The sequence below is a fragment of the Leopardus geoffroyi genome, chromosome X, assembly GCF_018350155.1.
Source record: "Leopardus geoffroyi isolate Oge1 chromosome X, O.geoffroyi_Oge1_pat1.0, whole genome shotgun sequence".
In the NCBI taxonomy this organism is placed as follows: domain Eukaryota; kingdom Metazoa; phylum Chordata; class Mammalia; order Carnivora; family Felidae; genus Leopardus; species Leopardus geoffroyi.
This window is the reverse complement of record NC_059343.1, coordinates 84465558-84482525: the sequence shown is the minus strand read 5'-3', so window position 1 is coordinate 84482525 and position 16968 is coordinate 84465558. Positions and strand designations below refer to the sequence as shown.

The following is a 16968-nucleotide window of genomic DNA, read 5'->3' as shown; positions in this document are numbered from 1 at the left end:
CACTTAGCAGAATTTTAACTCTTAGGAAACCTTAGTCTCCAATTGAGGACTTAGTAACCAACTGAGAGGTGTTTACACTAGATTTTTTTTACATGGTAAATTCATGAACCAATTAAGTACAAAGCATGTTTTCCAATAGGTCCAAATAGCCTTAATTTCTCTGCAATAAGAAGTTAAAAACACAAACCCGTGTCAGTAGTCAAAGCTTTAGCAACTTATTCTATTTGGAAAATACCTAGATGTCCAAGGGGGTGCACTTTACTCCTTGACCTTGAGGATGGGAGGAGGAGCCAATGGTGATGAGGTACTGAGGAGGGTATAGGAACCAGTTACGTAGACCACACCCAAGCTGGTGCAGAAACAGCAGGGGTAGGGGGAAGGCAGAAGAGGCAAGGTGCCAGTAGAAGGCAGAGAAGGAAAACCTAATTCAAAACCTTAACTCAGAGGAGCAGACGCCATGTTTTTATTGTTCCACCAAAGTGGAAATATGGAGTCCACATCAGTCCAGAGAAGACTGGGAATTTCCCCGAAATGAATGGAGTTTCAGCAACTGCTTGGGAACATCCTTTAAAGTCCCCATCCCGAGGTAGACTAACCACAGTTGGCTCCAATTATAACTGTTAACCTGGGAAATGAGGGAGAATCCCTCACATCTATTAGGCAGAGGAACAGGGGGAGAGAGCCAGGGTCCCTCCCCTTCAGTATGGTTCTATCTCGGCCAGACCAATACGGTTCCCTTCTTGAGATTCCTCCTGATATCGGCTGGGTTTCTGGGACTTTCCTTGGTTGAGACATTTATTCTTTCAATGTCCTTTCTCCTTGCAGTAGGCCCACTGACCCCTTGCTAAGGAGGTTCTGGGCCTCCCCCCTTTTGGCGGCTAGACTTTCCCCATCCTTTTGTCACGACTCTCTTGTGCCTCTGGAGCAAAGAGGGTGTAAGCCTCGCATCGCCTCTCATGATAATCCCCGGGGGAATCCCCTTGCTGCTGGTCATATTCATGGGTTTCTCAGCCCCTGCTCTGATCCCCCAGAGGAGAGCCTCTTCGTACCGGTGGGGGGAGGGAGCCCGGTGAGTCATAAGGTGGCAGAAAGACAGGATCTTCCTCCGGGTCTCCTGCACACACTAGGGAAGTGGTGGGTTGCTTCTTTGGCTCCCTGGGTGAGTCTCTGGATAAAGCAACTGAAACCTTTGCCTGGCTCTGCTTGCTATGGATGAATTGCACCCACAGCGGAGGATTTCAGGCAATTTCAAGCCAGTAGTTGATGCATGGAAATTGATCAGGGTGACCTGGGTCTCTGGAGACAACATGCCAGATGCAGCGGACCATTGGGACATCCAAGGTTCCCTCAGAGGACCCTACTACAGCAAAAGTGGGCCATTCTAACTCACATAGGGTCCTTAACATGCCAGCGGTTATCTTAATTCCATAGTCTCCCAAAAACCCCTTCTTTGCTCTGTCCCGACCCCATGTTCCCGTGAGGTGGAGTCACAAAGACAGACAGAGGGATAGGGGTGTCCCCTCTAATGAGGAGACCGGTCAGATGCCCATCTGTCCGTGTCCTGAAGGAACTTAGGGGACGTTTAGCCATAGCGGTCTCAGCTTTGTGACTTACGATCAGAAACTATTCCGATGCCACCACAGAGTGTGTGCCATTCACCACGGAATCGCAGACGAGCCCACTCAGACTCCATGGGCTTCTGGGGACCTTAAGGATGCCTGCCCGTGGAGGCATAGAAGTGAAGTCGGCAAGCAAGCTAGACCGAGTCACACATTCACACTCACATACACACCAGAGGTTATTACATTCCCTCTCACAGAATTCCTACCTGTGAGACTTCTGAGGTCTCCGGGGAGTGATCAGGCCCCCCTTCCACTCTTGTGAGTGGGCCTGGCTAGATTGGGCCCCAGCCTTACCGGTTCCGACGTCGGGTCCAGGTCCTCACCTGCCAAGTCTCCTCCAGTCCGGCAGGAATGGCGGAGCAGGGTTGGCCCGGGGCGACCGAGTGGGAGACTGCTGAAATTCAGGCAGGGTGCGCCTTCTCCCTTGCGAATCCTCATTCCATCACTGCCTCGTCATTCTCCCAAACCAGTGGCAACAATGGGCCGGCGCAGTTGGGTTTCCCAATCAGGGAACCAAATATGTTAGGGAACCAGGATGGAACGCTGGCGGAAAAACCAAGCCGGCACTCGGAGGTGGAGATCTCGGTGGATCAGAGGTTTATTTAACACTGGTGGGCTCAGAGGAGACCGTTTCTCCAAAGATCTGAACGCTGAGTGCAAGTGGGAAGGGTAATTTATAGTTGTCAGCTTCCATAGGGTTTTGGCACGCGCGCGCCCGCTCAACAAACAGGGCAAGAAGAACCCGGAAGAGGGGTCTCCAAGCTAGAGACCAGAGCTTGTTTTAGTCCCGTCGGCCATCTTATGGTGTAAAACTTTATTCATTTTCCCAACAGTTTCTCAAGAATGTTATCCTCTTTTTGAAGCCAGAGCCTCCCATAATCTTTACCATCAAAACTGGCAAGCTCTAAGAAAACAATTTACCCTTACTGTGAATGAGGCCAAACAAATCATTTACTTCTGCTCAGACTGTTAATTACTATCCCCTGAATTCCTTCCCAGCAGGAACAAAACCCCGGGGCCTCAAGCCTAGTGAGATTTGGCAGGCTGATGTTAACGTTTACCCTGCATTTGGTAAACATAAGTATATCCATGCATCTATAGATACTTATTCAGGTGTTATTTTTGCCTCAGCTCATACAAAAGAAAACACCAAAGTGATCATTCAGCATCTTCTGCATGCTATTGCAGCCTGGGGCTTCCCCCACACAATTAAGACAGATAATGGCCCAGACTATGTCTCCTCTTCATTTCGTGACTTCTGTGCCTTATGGAATATCTGACATATTACAGGTATTGCTTAAAACCCACAAGGCCAAGCTATTATAGAACGAGCATATAGTGCTCTAAAAACCATGTTAAAAAACAACAACAAAAACAAAAACAAAAACAAAAACAGAAAAGGGGAACATACCCATGGCAGTCTACATTACAACCTCAACTTCTCCTCGACCATGCTATGATTACTCTTAATTTTTTAAATCTTGACCCTCAGGGACTGACTACAAACTGAATGGCACTTTTCAAAACGAAGAGAAGCCCTTTCACCCTATGGTGCTGTACAAAACCCCCAAAGGGGGGCCCGCATGGTCTGGGCCCACTAAACTTCTCACCTGGGGTAGAGGATAATGTTTGTGTTCTTTAAGATTCTGGACTTCTGTGGAACCCCTCTCAGTCAGTGAAGCTGTACCATGGCGTGGTGGAGACCCCTAGGATATCTTCCAGTGAACCAAAAATTCCAGAGAATGACTCTGAGTGAGCGGTCACCAGCCCCCTTTTTCAAGATGGATGAAGCCTCTTTATGGACTGCTCATGCTGAAGCCACTCCAGAAACGCAAGTCCTTGCCCCTGATATAACATGAGGAAGCCTTAAATGCCTGTCTAACCAGGCCGGCATCCTCTTACAACACAATGGTATTACATACACTCCTGACTCGCACCTGATGGCCATGATCTCCATCATTGACAGAAATTCGATACGAGCAACACTGATTCTACTCCTTGCCCTCATTTGTCTAGGCCAAGGTCAATATTCATATTTGGCTCATCCCCTTAACCCACCTATATTCAATAGCCTAGCACTCCTAGACCAGGATATGCCTATTAGCAATACTGACACTGAGTTCATGGGAAGAGCCAACCTTAACCCTCCCTTCCAAACTAAACAAGAACATTGGCTTTATATGCTGAGACCTGAATGGTGGCTTACTTCAGTATGTGTGTTACTAAACTTAGCAATTTATCTGCCTGCCTTAAACTAAAAATCAACTGTTTTTTACATGTACAGCCCAAAACTTCTACCAGGCCAGACAATTTTACCTTTTTCTCAGCCACAAGCTTTGATATACCGCAAAAAAACAAGCATATCTCACACTCCTAATGTTATAGCTTGCTCTAGTCTCAAATATTCAGACCACCCCTGGAACAACATTCCTTGGGCAACCTGTTATGGAGAGACTGAGCATAATCTTCACTGGGGTAATTGGACTATTATTGACAGGGGTCCTAGAGGACATCTTGAAACAAAATATTCTCATAAGACCATATCCTTTGGCCAGTATAGTAAGGAGGATATTTTTTTGGAAAGAGGGAGGCTTGTTTGGCCCTATAATTTCTGCATATAAAGGGAAATTAAAAGGACCTTGGCTTGTTAGTCTTTGGAAGCTAGGTCTTCCCTTCTTCACACTACAATTAGCCATGGTGAAATTTATGTAAAATGACATGTTAACTTAACTTGGGCTTCCCTGCACAATGTCCAACTTGCATGGACTACTAATTGTGTCCCTTCTCCCTACGTTCTCTTTGCTACCTCCACCTTACAGGTCCAACAACTAGAAGCTAATTATAATATCTCTACTTCTCAGGGCTGGTTTATGTCCTGCATAAGTAATAATATCATCACCCAATTAAATATATCCTCCTAGTTAGTACTTAGACACCGTGTCTCAGCCTGGGTTCCTGTTAGATAGGTCTGAGCCCTATATGCATCCATCAGGACTAGGTGTGCATTTCAAGCTTATTTGATACTGGCACTCTGCTGCATGGCAGAAAAGATTTGTTGGTCTGTTAATCACGGGCATCTTCACAGCAGTAGGCATTATTGCCTCTGCCTCTGTAGCTGGAGTCAGCCTGCATCATACTATCCAGACAGCCCATGTGCTTAATAAGTTTATGATAAATACTACCAAAGAGTCTGTAAGCCAGACTTCCATTGATAAACAAGTTTTGGCCCCCCTCGAAGCTCTTGAGGCTGCAATGGAATTTACTGGAAAGAGACAAGATGTGGGAGATGCAGGAGAGAAGCATCAAAGGAAAAGACTTCAAAAGGGAAGGGCTGGAGAAGGTGCAAGGCCTTAGGACATGTTTACACAGCTGAAGGTGGCTGTTGCTAGTAAGGGACGCCTAGAGCCATTAACATTGTCCAGGGCTGGATCCTCCTTGACACCTGACCCTTCCTAGTGTTATAGAAACCAAGTAACTTGAAATTCAACCTTGAAAAGCTAAACCATTAGATTGATTAACACACTTGCTTAGCTGACTTTATGCACGTAGTCTTTAGCAATTACCCTAATAAGAAGAAGCTTCATTCTGGAGTCGGGGCCTCATTCCGACTGGAGTATGAGGACCTTCACTTAACTGCACTTTGTTTGCCGACTCATTTTTTGCGACTCCGGCCATACTCCCCGCAACAATTGGCCTAGTCGGCAGGATACGGCACAGAAAACAGTCTTCGAGACTACTTTGGTTTACAGTCACAGAGGACCAAAACAGAGCAGTAGGACAGGTAAGTCCTGGCTTTGGGATAGTGAAGGATGGGAAACTCCCAGTCTCATGATCATGATGCTTACTCTAAATCACTTCGTACTTTATTGCAAAGTTCAGGAGTAAAAGTGAAAAGGGGAACTTTTGATGAGCTCTGGTACTTGGTTAAAAAACATTGCTATTGGTTTAATCCGTCTGGAAAAATCTTTTAAACCTTAAACAATGGAGACTAATTATGGAAACGCTTAGACGTGCTCATCAAAATGGAGATATCATTTCTTTAAAAGTTTGGTCTTTATGCTCTTTAATTGAGATGGCTTTACAGCCTGACTCAGAACAAAATATATGTTCACCTAAGTTAAAAACTCATCAAGAAGAAGGAGATGAGTTGGATTTTACATCTGATAGTTTTGAGGATGAGTCTTCCTCTGAAGATCAAAGCTATAGTGCCTGAGGAAGATACTTTACCAAAATGGCCTCCACCGCCACCCACAAATGATAACTTGGAGGCTACTGCCTCCCTTATAATAAAGTATACCCCCTACTGCTTTAACTGAAAATACAGAAATTGCTACTCATATTAAACGAAAGACTGCCTTTCTAGTCACTTCCAAACTTTTTTCTAATGACCAGCCTCACATAATAGTTCCTTCCAAGGAACATGAGGGCCCTATCATTCCACCTCTGATGCGAGGGTTGATAAAAGCTAAGCAGGAAGGAGATTTAGAATTGATACAACCGGTATCAGAAATATTTCCGGTTACTCTGAATGCTTTTTCACCAAATGCACAATATCCTAATGGAAGCTATAATGCTGAATAGTCTCAGATCCCTGTAAAAATTTTTGAACGATCTTAAAATGGCATTAACTCTCCTTATACGCAGGGCTTACTTTCAGCATTTGCCGACACCGAACGCTTGATTCTTAAAGATTGGGAAATGTTGGCTAGAACTGTTTTATCCCGTGCTGAATATTTACAATTTATGACTTGGTGGGAAGATCAAGCTAAGATTCATGGGGGAAGAAACGTTCATGATAATATTCCTATTGACAAGGAACAACTTTGTGGACAAGGACAATATTCTCAACTAAGAGATCAATGTGGTTTGAGTGATCAAGCAATACAACAAGTAATACAACAATTGCTGTAAGATGTCTTGGCAACGTATAGCTACCCCAGGGGAGGTTACCCCCTCATTTGCAAATGTTAAACAGGGACATAGTTAACCTTATGTTGACTTTGTAGCAAGATTAAGAGATGTTTTGGCTAAAACAATCCCTCAAGCAGGCCTAAGGGATTTGTTGCTTCCTATTGTGGCTTATGATAATGTTAATTCAGAATGTCAGTGAGCTCTTCCTGCTATAAGAGTGGCTGTTGGGTCCATGGCTGACTATGTGAAAGCATATGCTGATATCGGTACCCCACTTTACAATATGAACCTCCTCGCTGCTGCTATAAGAGGGACAGACCCTTTTAAATCTAACACCAAATGCTTTGGTTGTGGAAAAAGTGGCCACATGAAAAAAAAGACTGTCGAAAAATAAAGGAAAAATTTTTTAAAAAGATAAGCATAATGTTAATAATACCAGTACTGATAATCTATCTAAATTAATGTCTCCAACTGCTTTATGCCCTCGTTATAAAAAAGGATATCATTGGGCCAATCAGTGCCATTCCCAATATCACAAAGATGGGCATCCTCTTCCACCTCCTAATATTGATCAAAATCAGGGAAACTTATCACGGGGCCTATCACATGGCCCAACAAACAAAATGAGCTTTTATCCAGCCAGCAATGGGTCTCAACACCACAACATCGACGGGTCACAGACCTCCGTCATGCAACAACTGGGAGTGCTGCTTAGATCTCCCTGCTGTACACCCAGTTGTTTTGCAGTCTTCCTTGGGTGTCGTTACAGTTAGAACAGGAATCTATGGACCTTTGGGAAAAGGCACAGTAGGCCTTATTTTTGGACGGAGTAGTCTTACACTTAAAGGTATTCATGTGCTGAAAGGAACAATCCAAATGACAGCCCTACCTTAGTTTAAAGCTAGGTTCTCTTTTCTGCTTATTATGGATCTTTGATAAGAAATACAATTGCTGAGAAGTCTGTTTTGCTTGCTGTTTGCTATGAGCATTGTGAGACCTTTCCTGAATGTAACCCGCTGTGTAGTAGAATGGGTTGTAAACCTTCCTAAATGAAGTCTGATATGTAATGGAATGAGTGGTTGTACATAAACTAACCGGCGTTTCTCGCTTCTGTAAACCTGCTTGCTTAGCACATTCCTCACCTATCCCCTTCCCCCTTTTTTCTCTCCCACCACAAGTAACGGACAAAGCCTTCCCGCCAAAGGACAGACAAAGGACGCCCAATCAGAAAACCACAAATGTCCGTACTTTAAAATCGACTAATCAGGCCCCTCATAATTTGAAACCTCACCTATGCTGTTTGTCCCTGTCTATAAAAACCCTACACCAACTCTGATCGAGGCCTCTTAGCGTCACTGGCAATGAGTGCGCAGAGGTCCAGGTTCGAACCTGCAATAAACGCCCCTTGCCGCTTGGCTTTGACTCACGACTCTGGTGGTCTTTTGTGGGAGGTTTAGGAACTTCGGGCATTACATTTGGAGGTCCCACCGAGACCTCCCCCGAGCCCACCAGACTTCTGGTCAATGGGTCGTGTCTGATTCCGATCGGTAAGTAAGCCGGCTCTAACGTTCTTCTTTTTCTCTTTGATCTGTGTTACTTCTCTGGAGAACCGGTTCTGTCTGGAAGCTGGTGTGACCCTGGCGGACGCGCTATAGGGCACCCGGCCGGGGTCAGTTGGAGACGTCCACTGACATCTGGGGACCTGCTTGGTCCATCTGGGGGCCTGCTTGGCCCATCTGGGGGCCTTTTTTGGCCCATCAGGATTCTTTTCTGTGGGCTTCTTACGCCCAACGCGCCTGCGAACTAAATACTTTCATTTTCTCTATGAACTTCCAGAGTGCTAAGAAATATCTCTAGGCGTCTAAAAAAGGAAAAACCATCTAGGCATGCCAATTGTTACCGGTATTTTGATGTGATGTATGTCTGTGTGTCTGTCTGTTGAGTGGAATGATTGTTGGGAGTCAGGGGCACGCGCCTGACTTACCCTATGTGTAGTCCCACAGCATAAGCTACGGGATTCGAGTGGGCTCTAACCCGATTTCCGCGGTGATCCTCATACGGCTTAAGGCGGTCAAAATTTTTTTTGATCCAAGCAGGGGGTTTATACCTGCCCGCCCATGCTAAGAGGCACCTAAGTTCCCGCGAGGGATGCGGACGGGCGAGTACGCGAGTGCTTCTATGTCAGTCTAAATGTATTGTTACCCCTGGGCCCTTGTAATTACCGCCGTCCTAGCCATAACCCTTTCTGTTGGGCTGGCCGAGACGGCACCAGAAAGTTGGAACCGCTGCGAAAGATTTTTGTTAGTTCTTGTTTTTCTTTCATGGGTCGGATGTTTTATTGGAATTAAGTGTTTTCTCGGCTGATCAGAATTAATTATTCCATCCTTTGTTTCTCTCTCTTCCTTCCCCAGCTCCCTGCGGCTTTCCTTCTCGCCCCCTGGCCAGCGGCGCCCCCCTTCTCCTCTCCTCTCCCTCAGAATCATAATATGGGCCAAACGCAGAGCACCCCTCTCTCCCTCCTTCTCGCCAACTTCAGGGACGTAAAAGCTAGAGGACACAGCTTAAGCCTAGACATTCACAAAAGGAAGTTAATTACCTATTGCCGCTCTGAATGGCCCACCTTTGGGGTTAACTGGCCTACAGAGGGAACCTTCTGCCTCCCTGTGGTCCTTAAAGTAAAATCAAAAATTTTCCTACCAGGGAAAGAAGGTCACTCGGATCAGATTCCCTATATTTTGGTGTGGCAAGATTTAGTAAAAAACCCTCCTCCTTGGATGGCCTCTTCCTTAATAGCAGAGTCATGCCAAATCCTAGCGGCTAAACCTATCAGCCCTCCCAAGCCGCCAACTCCAGCTGCACCCCCTGTTCTCCCCGACAGCCAAGATTCACCTTTCCTAGACCCTCCCCCTTACCAGGTTCCTCCTCGCACTCTGCAAGCTGCCCCTATCCCTGTTGCACCGGCAGAGCCTCCCGTAGCCCAGCCCATAGGAGAACTGGAGAATAGGGAGGCTCAACCCGCGCCCATGCCTAATGGGGGCAAAGTCCAAGGGCCGGCCGGACATACCCGTAGGCGGGCCCCACGTGAGCCAGGACTCCGCCTTCCTGACTCCACCGTAGCTTTACCCTTACGGGAAATAGGGCCTCCCGATGATACGGGGAATCCCCGACTCCAATACTGGCCCTTCTCTACTAGTGACCTATATAACTGGAAAACCCAGAATGCCCGATTTTCTGACAACCCTAAAGATTTAATAAGTCTCTTAGACAGCGTTATGTTTACTCACCAACCCACCTGGGATGATTGTCAGCAGCTCCTCCGAATCCTGTTCACTACCGAGGAGCGAGAAAGAATTCAATTGGAAGCAAGAAAGCTGGTTCCTGGAGATGACGGCCAACCCACTGCTAACCTTGATCTCATTAACGCAGCTTTTCCCTTGACCCGACCCCCACAGGATGGCTGGGACTACAACACGGCAGAAGGTAGGGGACGGCTGCGCATTTATCGCCAGACTCTAATGGCGGGTCTCCGGGCTGCTGCACGCAAGCCCACTAATTTGGCAAAAGTGTATTCAGTAATACAAGGTAAGACAGAGAGCCCTGCCGCTTATTTAGAAAGATTAATGGAAACCTTCAGACAGTATACCCCCATGAACCCCGAGGCCCCCGAAAATCAAGCTGCTGTTGTAATGGCCTTTGTAAATCAAGCAGCCACTGATATTAAAAAGAAACTCCAGAAGCTAGAGGACCTGGAGGGAAAACAGATTCAGGACTTACTCCGCATTGCCCAGCATGTCTATAATAATAGAGAGACTCCAGAGGACAGGCAACTTAAAGCCACCGAGAAAATGACCAAAGTCCTGGCTACTGTTGTCCAAAAGCCCCTGGACAAACACAAGCCCCTAGATAAGGACCAATGCGCCTATTGCAAAGAAAAAGGCCACTGGGCCCGAGAATGCCCTAAAAAGAAAAAGCCACATCATGGTCAAAAACCGTGGCAGCCAAAAACTACACCCGCCCTCTTCACTCAAGATGCAGAATAGGGGGGACGGGGTTCGGATCCCCTCCCCGAACCTAGGGTAACGCTACAAGTGGAGGGGAACCCAGTTCAATTCTTAGTCGACACAGGGGCACAACATTTGGTCTTGATCAGACCCCATGGAAAAATTTCTGAAAAATCTTCCTGGGTCCAAGGGGCTACTGGAATAAGAAAATATCCCTGGACCACCCAGAGAACTGTGGACCTAGGAAATGGAAAGGTCACCCATTCCTTCCTAGTCATCCCTGACAGCCCGTGCCCCTTATTAGGAAGAGACTTACTCACTAAAATGGGGGCCCAGATTCATTTTATGCCAGGGGGCCCCCAAGTGACTGGCCCTCACAACCAACCCATTACCATACTTACTCTGAGATTAGAAGATGAATATCGACTCCATCAGGGGCCACCCTCACAAAGTCAAAACATAGAGCCCTGGCTCCAGCGGTTTCCAGAAGCATGGGCTGAAACCGGGGGTATGGGGTTGGCTAAACATCACCCAGCTCTATTCATAGAGCTGAAGCCGGGGGCAGATCCAGTTCGGGTCCGACAATACCCGATGTCAATGGAGGCCAAAAATGGCATCACACCACATATCCGTCGCCTCCTAGACTTAGGCATCTTGCGTCCCTGCCATTCAGCCTGGAACACCCCCCTACTGCCCGTACGAAAACCTAACAGTGCAGACTACCGTCCGGTACAAGACCTGAGAGAAGTTAACCGCCGAGTCATGGACATACACCCAACAGTACCCAACCCCTATACCCTCCTAAGTGCCCTCAGCCCAGAAAAACAATGGTATACGGTCCTTGATTTAAAAGATGCTTTTTTCAGCCTGCCTCTGGCCCCCAAAAGCCAAGAGCTCTTCGCCTTCGAGTGGTCCGACCCTGAGAGAGGCATAAATGGGCAACTCACCTGGACCCGGCTCCCCCAAGGATTTAAAAACTCACCCACCTTGTTCGATGAGGCACTCCACGAGGATCTGGGTGAGTACCGGAATCAAAACCCCGAAGTAACTCTCTTGCAGTACGTTGACGATCTTTTAATTGCCGCTGAGACTGCCGAAGCTTGCTTGCAAGGCACCAAAAATCTCCTCCGGACACTTGGTGCCCTGGGGTACCGGGCTTCAGCAAAGAAAGCCCAAATTTGCAGATCCGAGGTAACCTACTTGGGGTATCTGTTAAGGGAAGGCCAACGATGGCTCACTGATGCACGGAAGGAAACCGTTCTCCGCATCCCCCGACCCACGACCCGAAGGCAAGTAAGAGAGTTCCTGGGATCGGCCGGGTTCTGCCGCTTGTGGATACCTCGGTTCGCCGAGATGGCTAAGCCTCTTTACTTGGTCACCCGAGAACAGGCGCCCTTTGAGTGGACAGAGGAAACTGAGCAGGCTTTCCAGCAAATTAAACTCGCCCTGTTGTCGGCACCAGCCTTAGGGCTCCCCGATGTCTCCAAACCCTTTCATCTCTTCGTAGATGAAAATAAAGGGGTAGCCAAAGCAGTGCTGACGCAACTCCTTGGCCCATGGCCCAGGCCTGTTGCCTATCTTTCAAAAAGACTGGACCCAGTAGCGGCTGGCTGGCCCCCTTGCCTCCGTATGATAGCTGCTACAGCTCTAATGGTAAAGGATGCTGATAAGTTAACTATGGGACAAGAGTTACATATCACAACCCCTCATGCCATCAAGGGAGTCCTCAAACAACCTCCTGACCGATGGATTAGTAATGCCCGACTGGTTCACTACCAGGGACTATTATTAAATCCCCTCAGAATCATTTATGCTCCCACCAGAACACTAAACCCTGCCTCCCTGTTACCAGACCCGGACTTAGATACCCCTCTCCATGACTGCGCTGAGATATTGGCACAGGTTCATGGAGTTCGGGAAGATTTACAGGATCATCCACTGCCAGACGCCAAAGTTACCTGGTTCACTGACGGCAGCAGCTTTATACATCAGGGTCAAAGGTACGCGGGGGCAGCAGTCACAACTGAAACTGAGACTGTTTGGGCAGAGCCTTTGCCAGCTGGCACCTCTGCCCAACGGGCTGAACTTGTGGCCTTAACCAAGGCACTGACTTTGGGAAAAGACAAGAGACTAAATGTGTACACCGATAGCAGATATGCTTTTGCTACGGCCCACATACATGGAGCTATATACAGAGAGAGGGGATTGTTAACTGCAGAGGGGAAAACCATCAAAAACAAAGAAGAAATATTGGCTCTTTTAAAGGCACTCTGGCTGCCTAAACGACTAGCCATCATACATTGCCCAGGCCACCAAAAACCGATCACACCGGTGGCCAGAGGAAATAATTTGGCTGAACAGGTGGCCCGAGAGGTGGCCTTACAGGTGGACTGTGCTTTAATGACCACCCTACCAGACCCCAGTCCAGCTAGTTTACCAGAAAGCCCCACCTACACTAAAAAAGACCTAGACTGGATCCAAAAATTGCCTATGACTCAGTGCCTTAACGGATGGTGGAAAGCAGCGGACTGTAGCATAATCCTCCCAGAGGAAATGGGAAATAAAGTCTTATCCAAGATGCACCGAGCCACTCATATGGGCACAAGAAAAATGCAAGACATGCTAGGATCATCATCAAAGACTCTAGGACAAAAATCGAACAGATAGTTACTAGCTGTAAAGCTTGTCAACTAACCAACGCCACCAACCACGGGAAAAACCCTGGCTCCAGAACTCGCAGAACCAGGCCGGGAGCCTATTGGGAAGTAGACTTCACCGAGGTAAAGCCTGGAAAATATAGATATAAATATTTGCTAGTGTTTATAGATACCTTTTCAGGATGGACAGAGGCCTTCCCCACCAAGCATGAGACTGCGCAGATAGTAGCAAAGAAGATGTTGGAAGACATCATGCCCAGGTACGGATTCCCTACCCTAATAGGATCAGACAACGGACCAGCATTCGTTTCAAAGGTAATACAAGGGATAGCGCAGTTTATTGGGGCCAATTGGAAACTACATTGTGCATATAGACCCCAAAGCTCAGGACAGGTAGAAAGAATAAATAGAACCCTAAAAGAGACCCTAACCAAATTGACCATAGAGACTGGCGCTAACTGGGTAGTCTTACTCCCCTACGCTCTGTTCAGGGTGCGGAACTCCCCTTACAAACTTGGATTAACCCCCTTTGAAATCATGTATGGAGTGCCCCCCCCTATAATTCCCAACCTACAGTCTAATGTGTTAACTGAATTTGATGATCATGAACTTCTTATTTCCCTGAGGGAACTCCAGCACACCCACCAGGAAGTTTGGCCCAGATTGAGAGCCATTTATGAGAACGGGCCCCCTCCTGAGCCGCATCACTACCGACCCGGAGATTGGGTATATGTGCGGAGACACCAGCAAGAGACCCTCCAACCACGGTGGAAGGGACCCTACATTGTGATCCTAACCACACCCACTGCTCTCAAAGTCGACGGGATTGCTACCTGGATCCATTACACCCACGCCCGACCAGCTGATACCTTTGCGGTTCAAAAGGACTTCGTGCCGGAAGCCAACACCGCCTGGACGGTTGACCAGAGTAAGACCCATCCTTTAAAATTGACTCTGCGTCGAAAACCTGACCCCGAAAACCGGCTGAGACCAAAGGCCTGGGTGTCCCATACCAAGACTGTTGCAGCAGCTCCGGACCCACAATGATCGGAGGAACACTCATTAGCGTGCTCCTGCTCACCTCCTACGGACTGATAAGTATTGCGAGCAACCCCCATATACCCTATACTTTAACTTGGGAGATTTCTAATTTAGAAACTCAGGAAGTCTATAATACTACCACAATAGACGATACTCCCCTAAATGCCTGGTGGCCTGATCTATATTTTAACCTAGAGGACGTAGCCGTAACCATGGGGGTACTTCCCCCCAGCGGAAGCCGCCAGCGTCCTAATCCGTCATGGACCGGAACCCCAGAAAATGAAAAAAAGCGCATAAGATCTGGTGGGTTTTATGCATGTCCCGGGTTCAGAACAGGAGCAATGAAAAAAACCTGTGGAGGAGTCGAATCCCTCTACTGTAAGGCTTGGAGTTGTGTCACTATCAATGATGGAAGCTGGAAATGGGAGGTAAAACCCCATTATATTGACATGAAATTTGCCAGCCCCTGTCCCAAGCAGATCCGCGCCTGTAACCTTATTCGTATCAAATTCCTAGAGGACGGAAAAAAGGAGACGAGATGGATTACGGGGCTAAATTGGGGAATTCACCTGTATCGGGGACCGCCTTACTTTGCAACTGTTATTCAGATAAAACTAAAGGTACAACCCAAGGTTCCACCAGTGTTAGTAGGACCGAATCCAGTAATAGGGGCCACAAGTGAGCCTACTACTACTCCAGGGCCCACTAGTAAGCCTACTGACACCACGGGCATGGGTACTAGTTCTTCGACCACTCAGGTGACCCCGAAAAAACCCCAAAAAATTCAAATCCCATTCAAAGATGACCCCTTATGGGTAATGATAAATACCACTTATAAGGCCTTAAACCATACTAAACCCAATGAAACAGAAGCTTGTTGGCTGTGCTATTCCACAAAACCTCCATTTTACGAGTCAGTAGCAATAACAGGAAATTATAGCACTGCAAACAACTCAGACGCTTGCAGTTGGGGACAGAGAAGACCCGGCCTCACACTACCAGTGCTTACGGGAAATGGGACATGTATAGGAACAGTGCCAACAAAATATAGCCACTTATGCATAAGTAACAGGAATATATTCAATACTTCAGAGAACTGGATTATTCCACCAAATAACTCATGGTGGCTTTGTTCTCATGCGGGATTAACCCCTTGCCTCTATAAGGACATGTTCAATCAGTCGGAATTCTGTGTAATGGTAATTGTGTTCCCAAAAATCATATACCACACAGCTGAGTATGTAGACCAGATGTGGATAGCACCTAAAAGAGTGACTAAAAGAGAACTCATTACTGCAGGGGCTCTAACTCTGGCCACCATATTTGGACTCGGGGCCATCGGAACCGGGACAGGGATCTCGGCCTTAACTATACAAAACAAGGGATTTAGTATACTTAGAGAAGCGGTTGACAAAGATATAGAAAGAATAGAAACTGCCATCACTTCGCTTGAAAAGTCCCTAACCTCCCTCTCGGAAGTAGTTTTACAAAACAGGAGAGGATTAGACCTGCTGTTCCTACAGCAGGGTGGTCTCTGTGCAGCACTAGGAGAAGAATGTTGTTTCTATGCTGGCCACACAGGAATAGTAAGAGATTCTATGGCCAAGGTCCGAGAAGGGCTAAATAAACGAAAAAAGGAAAGAGAACAAGAGGCTGGATGGTTTGAATCCTGGTTCAGTGCATCCCCATGGTTAACTACCCTGCTCTCCGCCTTACTCGGGCCTCTGGCCATCCTACTTCTCGCTCTCACATTCGGCCCCTGCATCATAAACAAAATTATTAATTTTGTCCAAGACAGGTTCAATGCTGTACAATTAATGGTCTTACGAACTCAGTACCAACCGCTCGAGACATTACAAATAGAAAACTGAAGATCCAAGATTGGCTCTTTAGGCACAAGAAAAAGGGGGGAATGAAAGGAACAATCCAAATGACAGCCCTACCTTAGTTTAAAGCTAGGTTCTCTTTTCTGCTTATTATGGATCTTTGATAAGAAATACAATTGCTGAGAAGTCTGTTTTGCTTGCTGTTTGCTATGAGCATTGTGAGACCTTTCCTGAATGTAACCCGCTGTGTAGTAGAATGGGTTGTAAACCTTCCTAAATGAAGTCTGATATGTAATGGAATGAGTGGTTGTACATAAACTAACCGGCGTTTCTCGCTTCTGTAAACCTGCTTGCTTAGCACATTCCTCACCTATCCCCTTCCCCCTTTTTTCTCTCCCACCACAAGTAACGGACAAAGCCTTCCCGCCAAAGGACAGACAAAGGACGCCCAATCAGAAAACCACAAATGTCCGTACTTTAAAATCGACTAATCAGGCCCCTCATAATTTGAAACCTCACCTATGCTGTTTGTCCCTGTCTATAAAAACCCTACACCAACTCTGATCGAGGCCTCTTAGCGTCACTGGCAATGAGTGCGCAGAGGTCCAGGTTCGAACCTGCAATAAACGCCCCTTGCCGCTTGGCTTTGACTCACGACTCTGGTGGTCTTTTGTGGGAGGTTTAGGAACTTCGGGCATTACAGTGCATCCTGGTGTTATTGACTGTGATTATGAAAATGAAATTCAAGTTATGATACCGGCCAGTAACCCTTATACTATTCAACCAGGAGATAAAATTGCTCAATTACTTATTCTTCCTTATATAGAGGGCCAAAGCAATCCTGTTATCAGAACTGGAGGTTTTGGCAGTACTGGAAAACAACTATATTGGCAAACATTTTTGAAAGATC

At 46.9% G+C, this 16968-nt stretch overlaps 1 protein-coding gene and 1 long non-coding RNA gene across 2 annotated transcripts in view; one reads left to right on the top strand and one right to left on the bottom strand.

The window, feature by feature from the left end:
- Nucleotides 1-2783, bottom strand: part of LOC123594924 — a 35033-nt gene extending 32250 nt beyond the window's left edge. Inside the window, exon 1 of the long non-coding RNA XR_006710946.1 lies at nt 1917-2783. This is a non-coding gene — a long non-coding RNA (uncharacterized LOC123594924). The remainder of the gene's footprint in view (nt 1-1916) is intronic.
- Nucleotides 2784-9706: 6923 nt separating this feature from the next.
- LOC123594923 lies at nt 9707-13380 on the top strand (the record flags this gene model as incomplete). The annotated part of the gene is given in 2 exon segments (XM_045471947.1): nt 9707-13184; nt 13187-13380. Coding segments are annotated over 2 exon segments (3672 nt in total), but the record flags the coding sequence as incomplete, so codon positions are not given.
- Nucleotides 13381-16968: the final 3588 nt, after the last annotated feature.